The sequence below is a fragment of the Bos taurus genome, chromosome 14, assembly GCF_002263795.3.
Source record: "Bos taurus isolate L1 Dominette 01449 registration number 42190680 breed Hereford chromosome 14, ARS-UCD2.0, whole genome shotgun sequence".
In the NCBI taxonomy this organism is placed as follows: domain Eukaryota; kingdom Metazoa; phylum Chordata; class Mammalia; order Artiodactyla; family Bovidae; genus Bos; species Bos taurus.
The window spans coordinates 66,989,102-67,002,805 of record NC_037341.1 but is presented as its reverse complement, the minus strand read 5'-3'; the positions used below and the strand labels follow the sequence as shown (position 1 = coordinate 67,002,805).

General features: G+C 40.9%; 1 protein-coding gene across 3 annotated transcripts in view; it reads left to right on the top strand.

Moving 5' to 3' along the window:
* CPQ (carboxypeptidase Q) overlaps positions 1–12,833 on the top strand; it is a 560,471-nt gene extending 547,638 nt beyond the window's left edge. For 2 of the 3 annotated variants that reach the window (NM_001076248.1, XM_005215675.3), the window contains exon 8: positions 12,299–12,833. In NM_001076248.1, coding sequence (NP_001069716.1) covers positions 12,299–12,462 — 164 coding nt within the window. In that variant the 3' untranslated portion in view covers positions 12,463–12,833. The remainder of the gene's footprint in view (positions 1–12,298) is intronic. The other variant, XM_015474539.3, reaches the window with a different exon arrangement.
* Positions 12,834–13,704: the final 871 nt, after the last annotated feature.

Genomic DNA, 13,704 nt, shown 5'->3' with positions numbered 1-13,704 from the left:
TCTTCTGAAGTGCTAGGGGTTAGGAAGATATTAATTACCTGCACCTCACTCTAATTTTCAATGAAATTTAATATAGTAAGGATAAAACTGCCCCTTTTGAAAAGAGAAATTAAATGTCTGCAAATTTGAAAAAATTGATTTTCTAATTGTTTTGATAATAATGTTTCTTCATCTGATAATGTTGCTGAAAGAAATAATTTTAATTAAACTTTAAATGTAATTTTGCATTTTATACAAGAGACTAACTTTTCTTGCAGGGAATAAGTTAAGGCCATAACATTCTTCTCTAACCCCATAATTATTATGATCAGGAAATGTCTGTAATACATTACACTGTAATTAAATTGCATACTCCAGACTGTTCAAGATCTGTTTATAAAGGAGAAATGGATTTTCCACAGCTGCTTGCCTGTGAGTGCATCCTTCATGAAACATTGCGGCAGTCAATGTATGCCCGGAAATAACAGACTTGAATTGAAACTCTGAAAGCTTTCAAATGTCTTTCAAAAACTTCTCATAACATGAATTGCTTAATTTGTGTACATGAAAACCCACTGATTACATATGAATGAGTCAACCTACGATAAGAGGGGACCATGAGAATCTTTGTGTATTTACCACCCATCTCTTCAGAAATTAACAAGTATTCATTTAATCTTGTTCCAATATCCTGCCTGGACCACGGTCATTAATGGGATGGCTTTGTGAAGACTGGAATCTGCTGTGAGCAATGAGGGGCAGGTCAGGTGTTTCTTACAATGTTCACTGGACCATCTTCACCCAGTCACACAGCTGGAAAATATTTAGTGAGATGAATGTTTACAGAAAGGGATTCAGAGAGGAGAGAGAAGTGGGGAGAGCTGGAGGAGAAGGGAAAATAATCCAAACCCGGGTCAAGGCGGGGTCACATAGAATAGACCTCACGGCCCAACTGGTTCATCTTTAAGAATGATCATCAGGCTTCCCTGATGGCTCTGTTGATAGACTCCTCCTGCCAACGCAGAAGACACAGGTTTGATTCCTGGACCGGGAAGATCCCACATGCCACAAAGCGCCTAAGCCCATGAGCCACAACTGTTGAGTCTGTGCTCTAGAGTCCAGGAGCCAACATTACGAAGCCTGTGCACCCTAGAGCCCGTGCTCTGCAACAAGAGAAGCCACCGCAATGAGGAGCCCGCGCATCGCAACTAGAGAGGAGCACGCAACCCCCAACCCCGCTTTGCTGCAACTAGAGAAAAGCCCACCTGGCAACAAAGACCCAGTGTGGCCAAAACTAAGTAAATAAAAACTTAAAAAAAACACACACATCAGAACCTTGATTTATTAAATGAGAAATTTAAATCCTTCAAGCTGTAATCGGTCATGCTGTTGTGGATATGTTGGGTCGACCTTGTGGATACATAATACCTATAACAAAGTCTTAACCGAGTGCCTAGTCATCCTCACCAGCATCTTGAACTTGGGTGTCGTCAGCCCTGATTCATTCATGAATGAGGAAAACTGAGGCTGGGTGGCCTAGCATGATTTGCCTGAATTCACCCAAGTTTGAATTTGAACCCAGTCATACCTGATGCTAACGCCTGTATTCTCTCAGCTATATCTCCCTGTCTAGGTCCAGTTCCTTGACTGACAAGCTCAAGGACATATCTTCACATCCTTAAATTCCAAACTTCCATTAGAACTAACTTCCTAAAGGTGAACTGCCCTGAGCCTGCTGTAGTTTATTTCCAAGGGGTGAATATTGACCTTCAGAGCAGGCTCCTTCCTACCAGCTTTCTACTTCTAAAAATCACATACAATGGAATATTCCTCAGACTTAAAAAGAAATGCACTTGAGTCATTTCTAGTGAAGTGGATGAACATAGAGCCTTGAGTCAGTTCCAGTGAAGTGGATGAACCTACACAGAGTGAAGTCAGAAAGAGAAAAACAAATATTGTATATTAACTCATAATACATGGAATCTAGAAAGATCGTACTAATGAACCTATTTGGAGGGCAGCAATGGAGACAAAGACATAGAGAACAGACGAAATGGACATGGGGTGGGGGGAGGAGGAAGAGGGTGGGATATATGGAGAGACTAAAATGGAAACATATGTATTACCATATGTAAAATAGATAGCCAATGCGAATTTGCTGTGTGACTCAGGGGATTCAGAGCAGGGCTCTGCAACAACATAGAGGGGTGGGATGGGGAGGGTAGTGGGAGGGAGGTTCAAGAGGGAGGGGACATATGTGTACCTATGGCTGATTCATGTTGATGTTTGGCAGAAACCAACACAATCGTTTGTTCAGTCACTCAGTCGTGTCCAACTCTTTGCGACCCCATAGACTGCAGCACGCCAAGCTTCCCTGTCCATCATGAGCTCTCAAAGCTTGCTCAAACTCATGTCCATCGAGTCAATGATGCCATCCAACCATCTTGTCCTCTGTCGTCCCCTTCTCCTCCTGCCTTCAATCTTTCCCAGCATCAGGGTCTTTTCCAATGAGTCGGCTCCTTGCATCAGGCGGCCAAAGTATTAAAGGTTTGGCTTCAGCATCAGTCCTTCCAGTGAATATTCAGGACTGATTTCCTTTAGGATTGACTGGTTAGATCTCCTTGCAATTCAAGGGACTCTCAAGAGTCTTCTCCAGCACCACAGTTAGAAAGCATCAATTCTTCGGCGCTCAGCCTTCTTTATGGTCCAACTCTCACATCCATACATGACCACAGGAAAAGCCATAGCTTTGACTATATGGACCTTGTTGGCACAGTGATGTCTCTGCTTTTTAATATGCTGTCTAGGTTTATCACAGATTTTCTTCCAAGGAGTAAGCATCTTTCAATTTCATGGCTACAGTCACTGTCCGCAGTGATTTTGGAGCCCAAGAAAATAAAGTCTGTCACTGTTTCCATTGTTTCAATTATCCTTCAGCTAAAAATAAATTTAATTGTAAAAAAAAAAATCATTTGATGATTCCCTGCTCAGAACTCACATACCTGTCAGAGACACTGTGCCATTTCTCCTAAGGATGGTTAAGATTTCCCCCGCTGCCCCCACCCTGTATTGTCAGGTGCTCTCAGAAATTGAAATGCAGGCTGTCCCTCCGTGCTGGTCTTTCCGATCAGTGGCTGTCACTGATAAAACGTCTCCTTGGGACCGCAGAGACAAAGCTGCAAGGCTGCCAGCAGGCCGGCTCTCGTATCTCCTGTGGTTATCAGTGTTCTCATTGGTGGTACCAGATCTTCTGGAACTGTTTCAGTTTTGTAAAATGTTCATGGGAACGTCGATGGTCTCTGAGGAAATGCTTTCCTTAAGTCACCAGTTTCTAAAGGGAGGCAGCCAAGTTCCCAGCCATCTGGCAGTCAGTTTCTTTCGGTCTGAGACAGAAATGGAATTTCAGAGGGCATGCACAAATATTTCTTGCCTCTATTTTTTCTGTAAGGAATTTGGAGCCTTAGTCTGTCAGCCACCATGCCGAGTCTTTAAGAAACTAAATGGGAGCAAACCAGCCCTGAGCGAGCCGTACTCTGCCTGTTGGAGTTAAATGTCCTTTCCTGTTTCTGCAGGTTCACAGTTGTGACTTCTATCTAGCTTCAGTGATTTCCATTCTTTGAAATCCTGATGCCATCCTTAACACATCCATAATAGGACATCCACCCCAAGCTAACTGGGATCCAGAGAGCACATGCTTCTCACCAGCTTTAACTAGATCCAAAATGTCATGATTTATGTTAAGCTGCTTCTTTTTCCTACCAGAGTAAACACGCTGATTTGTCTCTCCTGGGTTTTGCTGTGAGTTCATGGCGTAAGGTGTCTTCTAGTTTAAAAATGGACTGCTGCCCTTTCCACTGTTTGGGGGTTTAGCTATCTTTGTCCACACGCTGTTCAGAGAATTTCAGAGGCTGGGATATCATCGTCTCGCCCTGATCTTTGTCACTTGTCCCCCAAACTGTACCTCCTCCCCAGCCGTGTCCTCACCACCACAGTTGTTTACGGAGTTCCAGCTCCACATTTTTCTGGGATATCTCCCTAAGGTGCAGCTCCAGTCTCCCCATCTTCTTGCCCATTGGCCCCCCCAGTGGCTCCCCATTTAAGGACTACATTCAGTCTATTTTCAGCCTTATTTAGGACTTTTTCATGGATAAATCAGTTGCCAATTTTATCTGCCTGAAATTAAGCCACATCACCCAAACTGGAATGCTCACACGTTCTGTTCACTTGTCTGTTGACATCCTAAGTACTTGTGCTAGATACTCTCTTTCACTACTCCATATCAATCCTCACCTTTCTCTCCCCTATACTGTGCCCTGGGAGGCAAACTCTTATGGACTACCCTCTGGCTTATGATTGGGTTTGGCCAAGGGAGCCCGGTGAGATATGACAGGCACCAGCGGGGACTAATTCGCTGGCTTCTACAGACACGCGCAGCTCCTCTGGTGACCCTCTCCAGTATTGCTGCCTTCTTCTGTGCCTCTGAGGCTGAGAGCGGGTGATGGCCTTCCTTGCAGCTCCTTTAGCATCCCTTACTAGTTTTATTTAACCATGACCACTCTTTGTAAATAATCCTTTCATTAAATTTTCCCAGTTTTCTCCTTGGAGTGTCCCATCTGTTTCCTACAAAGGCTCTAACTGACACAGCACCGTCAAGCCTCAGTTCACGTATAAAATTTGCTGATTTTATTCATTCACTTTGAAAATATACATTCATCATCTATTTCTGTTACATTTTATGTTTTTTTGTGGTTGTTCAGTTGCTAAGTCATGTCTAACTCTTTACAAGCCCAGGGACTGAAGCCTGCCAGGCCTGCCTGTCCCTCACTATCTCCCGAAGTCTGCCCAAGTTCATGTCCATTGAGTCGGTGATGCCATCCAACCATCTCACCTTCTGCTGACCCCTTCTCCTATTGCCTTCAATCTTTCCCAGCAACAGAGTCTGTTCCAGCGAGTCAGCAGTTCACATCAGGTGGCCAAAGTATTGGAGCTTCAGCTTCAGCTGGTGACAGAGTAGAGAACAAAACAGTGGCCTTGCCTTCAGGGACTTACAATATAGTGGAGAAAACGAACGTGAAACAGGCAATTATAAGACAGAATGGTGAAGATTCCGACAGAAAAAGTATGGCGAGCATGCAGCAAGGGTACCTAACATAGGGCTCAGAAAAGGTCATTCAACTACTCGAAGTATCCACTGTGTTTTGTCCTTTCCCCACAGCATTCAGTACATTCTGATTGTGTTATTATTACTTGTGGACACATTTTTGCTGCCTCTACTGCAGAATAAGCTTTTGAGAGCAGAGACTGTCTTTTTCACCTTTATATCTTAGCCCACTGCTAGAATGTTGTAGGAACTCAAGTACTTGTCCAGTTGAATTGGATAGAACCTTCTGAACACTTATAAACCTCAGCTCCAGCCCACAAACTGAAGGTTGTTCATCATTAGGCTGGATAATGGTGAGACTCCACCCTTTCAGAGCTGTTTGAGAAACAGAAAAGATGTTTTATTAGTTTAGAAAGAAAAAATCACTGAACAGGAAGAAACCTCCTCAACGCAGGTGAAGGGTTTGATAGTTGTTATCAGCTTAATACACCCTGTTTTGGATATTTGCCGACAGGTATTGGAATCTTTAATTGTCAGAGTTGAGAGCTGAGCTTTCTTTTATGTATTTACTTTGCTTCAGTGGCTTGTGTTAGGTTTGATAGCACCATAGTTGAACTCAGTGTGAAATATGAATGAATAGAGAGAAATTCGTATCTTACCCCAGAGCAAGGAGTTTGGGAAGATAAGTACGGGAAAACCTTGGTACAAAGTTTTTAAAACTTGGATTGGTGGAAAGAAAACCTGGATAGCATTCTGAGGCAATAGAGGGCTCAAGAACAATGAGCCTGTTCACTGCACAGACCAGGAAGTAGAGGAATGGGAGAAGAGAACGCTGGCAATGTGGTAGACCAGAAGCTCCTAGACACATCATGCCACACCCGCCCCCCAAAACAAGGACTGTCTTTCTATAATACATGGCTTAGTAAGGCAAAGTAAGGGAATTCCTCAGATGTGAAAGATGATGAAGTGAGAATCTGTAAGAAATGAGTAAACTCCAGAGCCTTTGTCTGAGGGTATCTTTGCCCATCCTTGTTCACCTAGAGCATGGATTTTAGAGAGAAGTGAATGCATCTGGGACAGGAGACAAAACTTAGGATCCTACTGCCCTTTATTGATTAACTTTAGAAAAATATGTAAGCTATTGAGATATCAATCATTTGAGATCTCCAGTGAGAGAACTGATATAAAGTGTGTAACTTCCAAACAAGAAGAGTTGGGGAGGTGGTGGAGGAATAATAGGAGGAAACAAAAATCTACACAAGGAGAGCAAGAAAGAAAAAGAAAAAAACAACAGAAAACAAATAAACATATGAGTTCAGTTCAGTCGCTCAGTCATGTCCAACTCTTTGAGACCCCATGAACGCAGCACGCCAGGCCTCCCTGTCCATCACCAACTCCCAGAGTTCCCTCAAACTCATGTCCATCGAGTTGGTGATGCCATCCAGCCATCTCATCCTCTGTCTTCCCCTTCTCCTCCTGCCTCCAGTCAGAGTCTTTTCCAATGAGTCAACTCTTCTCATGAAGTGGCCAAAGTACTGGAGTTTCAGCTTTAGCATCATTCCTTCCAAAGAAATCCCAGGGCTGATCTCCTTCAGAATGGACTGGTTGGATCTCCTTGCAGTCCAAGGGACTCTCAAGAGTCTTCTCCAACACCACAGTTCAAAAGCATCCATTCTTCAGTGCTCAGCTTTCTTCACAGTCCAACTCTCACATCCATTCATGACCAATGGAAGAACCATCACCTTGACTAGATGGACCTTTGTTGGCAAAGTAATGTCTCTGCTTTTCAATATGCTATCTAAGTTGGTCATAACTTTCCTTCCAAGGAGTAAGCGTCTTTTAATTTCATGGCTGCAGTCACTATCTGCAGTGATTTTGGAGCCCAAAAAATAAAGTCTGACACTGTTTTCACTGTTTGCCCATCTATTTGCCATGAAGTGATGGGACCAGATGCCATGATCTTAGTTTTCTGAATGTTGAGCTTTAAGCCAACTTTTTCACTCTCCTCTTTCACGAAGCAAAAATTGAGATGGTATAAATGAGTCCAATTTAACAATAATCAGAATCTACATTAAATGAATTATAACCTCCAGTTAAAACCCAAAAATTGTTAGATTAGTTTTTAAAATTGAACTTTATTCATAAGAGAATTCCCTAAAAATATAAGGACAGAGGCAGACTGCAAATAAATTGATAGGAAAAGACACATGAAGAATGAGGTAAGGAAAGGAGGTTGTTATTAAATATTAGGAAAACTAGAATTCGAGAAAAAAAGCATTACTACAAATGGCAAGGATGACCACATATTAATAAAGATGTTCAATTTATTAATACCAGAAAGATGTGATTCCAAGTTTGTGTGCTCCTACAAGCATAACCTTTAAATATATATTTTTTTTAATTGTTAGAATTACAAAAAAAAAAGATCCAAAATCATAGGTCATTTTCTCACATTTCTCTCAAAATTGATAAGATAATAAATCAATAATGCGTTAAAAGATTTGAAGAATACAATTAACAAGCTTGTTTCAATGCTTGCATACACAGTACACTGAGAGCACCTTCTTTTCGACACATGCAACATTTATAAAATGGATCATCCAATAAGCCAGGGAGAAAAATCTCAGCAAAACTCGAAGAATTTGTATCATATAGCCCACATTCTCTAACAGTTACAATGGAAGTCAATAATTAAAAAATAACTAAGGAAACCCTGTACCTTTAAAATTAAAAAAACTCATTCTAACTCGTGCATCAAAGAAAAAAATCAAACTAGGAATTAGTAAATATTTAGAACTAAGTGATCATGAAAATACTCATCACAGCTGATGGGATATAGAGAGTTCAAACAGTAGCAGGGGGAAGACTGTAGCGTTACTGCTTATGTAAGGAAAGTGTTGTTTAGTCGCTCAGTCGTGTCCAACTCTTTCATGACCCATGGACTGTAGCCTACCAGGCTCCTCGATCCATGGAATTTTCCAGGCAATAATAATTTCCCAACCGAAATGGGTTGCCATTTCCTTCTGCAGGGGATCTCACCGACCCTGGGATCAAACTTGCATCTCCTTCATTGGCAGACGGGTTTTTACCTGTCAGAGCCTCCAGAAGAAAGTGTACAAAGGAATAAACTGAGCATTCAACACAAAAAGTTAAAAAAAAAAAAAGAATCAACCCAAACAAAGAATAAGAAGGGAAATAGTATGAGTAAAGTCAATGAAAGAAAACTACTACACATTAGAAAATATTATCCCCCCAAAATTATCTCTTTATTTTTTTTAAAAGAATAATACAACCGACAAACTGCTGGCAAGATTTTAATGAACAAAAAGAGGTAAGACTTCAATAACCACTATCAGGAGTGAAAAAGAGCACTCCCTATAGATGCTGCAGACATAAACAGTGGAGAAAAAGGATGTACTAGTCAAATTTTGCTGGAACAACTGAAAAATAAAAATAGAAGCCTACCCTACAGCAAAATCAATTCCGGTTCTAAGTAGATGAAGAATTTTAAAATGAAAAGCAAAACTTTAAAAGTTTTAGACTAAGACCCTAGGAACTATTTTTGTGATATAAAGGTAAGGAAGGATTTCTTAAACAACAGAGAAAAGTAAAAATCAAAAGGAAAGTGTTCATAAATTCAACTACATTAAGAGTAAGAACATCTATTCATCTAAATGCATGCTAAACAGAATGAAAAGAGTCACAAGCTGGGAAATCATTTATATAAACTAACCACCAACAAAAGCTTAGTATCTAAAATATATCAAGAACTCCTACAAATCAATAAGAAAAGGTGAATCGATTGAAAATAGGCAAGGGGCATGAACAGGCATTTCATGGGAAAGAAATGACAAAAAATGCAAAGAAATAACAAAACATAATCTCATTAATAATTTTAAAAATTAAAATCATATGAGATAATATTTCACATCCACTAGATCAGCAAAAACTAGCTTAACAACACTGAGTGCTAAAGAAGATGTGAAGCAAGAGGAAGACTCATATACTAACAATGGGAGGATAAACCGAAAAGGAATACATTTTAGAAATACATGATGAAATTAAACACCAGATCAGATCAGATCAGTCGCTCAGTCGTGTCAGACTCTTTGCGACCCCATGAATCGCAGCACGCCAGGCCTCCCTGTCCATCACCAACTCCCGGAGTTCACTCAGACTCACGTCCATCGAGTCAGTGATGCCATCCAGCCATCTCATCCTCTGTCGTCCCCTTCTCCTCCTGCCCCCAATCCCTCCCAGCATCAGAGTCTTTTCCAATGAGTCAACTCTTTGCATGAGGTGGCCAAAGTACTGGAGTTTCAGCTTCAGCATCAGTCCTTCCAAAGAAATCCCAGGGCTGATCTTCAGAATGGACTGGTTGGATCTCCTTGCAGTCCAAGGGACTCTCAAGAGTCTTCCCCAACACCACAGTTCAAAAGCATCAATTCTTCAGCGCTCAGCTTTCTTCACAGTCCAAGTCTCACATCCATACATGACCACAGGAAAAACCATAGCCTTGACTAGACAGACCTTTGTTGGCAAAGTAATGTCTCTGCTTTTCGATATGCTATCTAGGTTGGTCATAACTTTCCTTCCAAGGAGTAAGCGTCTTTTAACTTCATGGCTGCAGTCACCATCTGCAGTGATTTTGGAGCCCAAAAAAATAAAGTCTGACACTGTTTCCACTGTTTCCCCATCTATTTCCCATGAAGTGATGGGACCGGATGCCATGATCTTCGTTTTCTGAATGTTGAGCTTTAAGCCAACTTTTTCACTCTCCACTTTCACCTTCATCAAGAGTTTTTTTAGTTCCTCTTCACTTTCTGCCATAAGAGTGGTGTCATCTGCATATCTGAGGTTATTGATATTTCTCCTGGAAATCTTGATTCCAGCTTGTGTTTCTTCCAGTCCAGCATTTCTCATGACGTACTCTGCATATAAGTTAAATAAACAGGGTGACAATATACAGCCTTGACGTACTCCTTTTCCTATTTGGAACCAGTCTGTTGTTCCATGTCCAGTTCTAACTGTTGCTTCCTGACCTGCCTACAAATTTCTCAAGAGGCAGATCAGGTGTTCTGGTATTCCCATCTCTTTCAGAATTGTCCACAGTTTATTGTGATCCACACAGTCAAAGGCTTTGGCATAGTCAATAAAGCAGAAATAGATGTTTTTCTGGAACTCTCTTGCTTTTTCCATGATCAAGCAGATGTTCGAAATTTGATCTCTGGTTCCTCTGCCTTTTCTAAAACCAGCTTGAACATCAGGAAGTTCATGGTTCACATATTGCTGAAGCCTGGCTTGGAGAATTTTGAGCATTACTTTACTAGCGTGTGAGATGAGTGCAGTTGTGCAGTAGTTTGAGCATTCTTTGGCATTGCCTTTCTTTGGGATTGGAATGAAAACTGACCTTTTCCAGTCCTGTGGCCACTGCTGAGTTTTCCAAATTTGCTGGCATATTGAGTGCAGCACTTTCACAGCATCATCTTTCAGGATTTGGAATAGCTCAACTCGAATTCCATCACCTCCACTAGCTTTGTTCGTAGTGATGCTTTGTAAGGCCCACTTGACTTCACATTCCAGATGTCTGGCTCTAGGTCAGTGATCACACCATTGTGATTATCTGGGTCGTGAAGATCTTTTTTGTACAGTTCTTCTGTGTATTCTTGCCATCTCTTCTTAATATCTTCTGCTTCTGTTAGGTCCATACCATTTCTGTCCTTTATCGAGCTCATCTTTGCATGAAATGTTCCTTTGGTATCTCTGATTTTCTTGAAGAGATCCCTAGTCTTTCCCATTCTGTTCCAAAGAATAGCAAGAAGAGATAAGAAAGCCTTCTTCAGCAATCAATGCAAAGAAATAGAGGAAAGTAAACATATGCATGCTCCATAGCCCGACTATTCCACTTCTACATTTAGAGCCTGGAGAGTGTTGATTATATTTATTTGGAATAACTATGAAGAAAAGCAAGGAGTGGCTAACACACAAGCAGAACAGGATAATGGGTCCCTCTGGAGGGACCCATGGGGTTGTGAGAAGGAGCTCATAAAATGTTAAAGGTACTGGTGATGCCTTTCTTGCATTGAATCATGGGCATATGTGACCTTTTATATTGTCAGCCTTTATTATATACATTTTTGTTCTCTACAGTGTTATGTATGTATGGTATATATCTTAGTAAAATGGTAAGTAAATAAATAATTAGGCCTGAGGCGAAAGAATCCGCAGAGTGGGCCCAGTAGGTTCTGAAGGATGACTAGGAGGTGTGAAGATTCCCTGAGGTTCTGATCCATAACAAAACAAGATGAAAGCCTCACGAGAGTGAGAAAGTGAAAGTCGCTCAGTCGTGTCCGACTCTTTGTGACCCCACGGACTATACAGTCCATGGAATTCTCCAAGACAGAGTACTGGAGTGGGTAGCCTTTCCCTTCTCCAGGGGATCTTCCCAACCCAGGGATCAAACCCAGGTCTCCCGCATTGTAGGCAGATTCTTTACCAGCTGAGCCACCATTCCCTGAGGCTCTGGTCCATGACCAAACTAGAAAAAGACCTCACTGAAGTAAGAAGAAGTTCTTAAGGGTGGTGGAGACTCCTGTTGGTGGGGCTTGCTGGGAAATTTCATGGGAAGTGACTGAATGACTTGAGAAAAAAAAATCTTGAGCAAAGGAGTACTGACTTTATTTTGTATCCAGGGACGTACATAATTTGCACTCTGCTGATACAAAAAAACAGTACATATATTGTCCTTTTATAAATAGAGGGGACATTTGTATCACTTGCTTTTCAAATAAAGTTTATTTTCCTTCCCATAGCAGGAAGTTCAGTATTAGGCAGTGTAGAGCTTACTCGGTGGGCTTGCAATATTTTCTAAACCCAGTCTCTTTCTGTGTTTCCACCTTGCCATTTTTAGTGTGGAGGCTTTTTGCCCCCTGCAGTTCTAAACCTCTCATCCCTTTTAATTCAGCACGAGGGCATTTCCTGACTCTTGTCAACCAAGTTAAGGCTTTCCTAGAACTCTCCCATGCCTGCCACTCATATCGTAGTCGTCAGAACAATGCCATACGGCCGTTTCCTGCTGCAAGGGAGGCTGGGAATGTCATTATTTTGCCATCACAGCCTGTCCATAGGAGCAAGGAAGAGGGCCAGTGGTATCTGAACAGCTATTCAGCAATGTCTGTCAAAATACTTCATTAAGAGTTCTTCCTCTTTTCTCCCCAGGAGCCAGTCTACTTGATGACCTGTATAAATATTTCTCCTTCCATCACTCCCATGGAGACACCATGACCGTCATGGATCCAAAGCAGATGAATGTTGCTGCCGCTGTTTGGGCCGTTGTCTCTTACGTCGTTGCAGACTTGGAAGAAATGCTGCCCAGGTCTTAGCAAGAACAAGAAAGAGGGCACTTTTGCCCTTTCTGGCCAGGAATCCTGGGTCTGCAGCTTTAGGAAGCCCCTCTTCACCTGACAACTTTATTGATCATTTACAAAGCACATTTTTTCATACTTTCTGACATTATCTTTCTTGATACTTTCCAAATTCTGTTTTCCTAAAGAATAATCCCACATAGAATCAAATCAAATCCCACCCCCACATAGAATCAAAATATGATAGAGATCCAAGTGTGGGCATTTCTTTATGCCACTTACTAAAAATATTGTTTCTACTTCAGAAGGAAGTACTGGATAAAGCTTTGGAAGACCTCTGGCTTTTATGCATGTATGTATGAACATTAAATCAAATATAGTGACACCAATTTTTTGTTCTAAGTTATTCATTGAAAGGTAGAGGAATACACAATTGTAGTACGGTCTTAATTGAACATATGCAAGCATCTGACTTTCTAATTTATACACTTCAATATTTTAGAATTTTTTAATGAGGTATGAAATTTTTTAATTAATAGAAAAAAATGTCACCACTTGAGGAAAAAATCAAGTATGTAAAATCCAATTTCCTTATTAAAGATCTACCATGAGCAAATGATAATACTATTTTACATTTATGTTTTATATATTTCACATAATATATCTATGAAGTTGGGGCTTATTCATATTTTGCTGATAACAAAACTGAGGCTTATGGGGGAAGACTCTGTGCTTCCACTGCAGAGTGTATGGGTTCAACCCCCGGTCAGGGAACTAAGATCCCATATGCATTGCAGCATGGTCAAAAAGAAAAAATATTGAGGCTCATAGAAGCTAAATAATATTCACAGAGCAAAACACTTATCCTCATCTAGTCTGAGAATAATCTCTACTATTCTTTCACACACAATATCCAGTATTCAATTTAAAAAATTACAAGACACACCCCAAAATACGAGAAAAACTCATTGTCAAGAGTTAAAGCAATTAAGAAAACCAGACAAAGCAGCATCATATTTCCAGATGTTGGAAATATCAGAGAGCAACTTTAACATAACTATGGTTAATATGTTAAAATCTAGTAGGAAAATGGGACTATGTACATGAACAGAAGGAGAATTTCAATAGAAAGATGAAAACTATAAAACAGCATCAAATGCAAATACTAAAATAAAATATACAGCATCAGAGATGGGTAATTTCCTTTTTGGGCTCATCAGCAGACTGGATAAGTCTGAGGAAAGAATCAACGACCTTGAC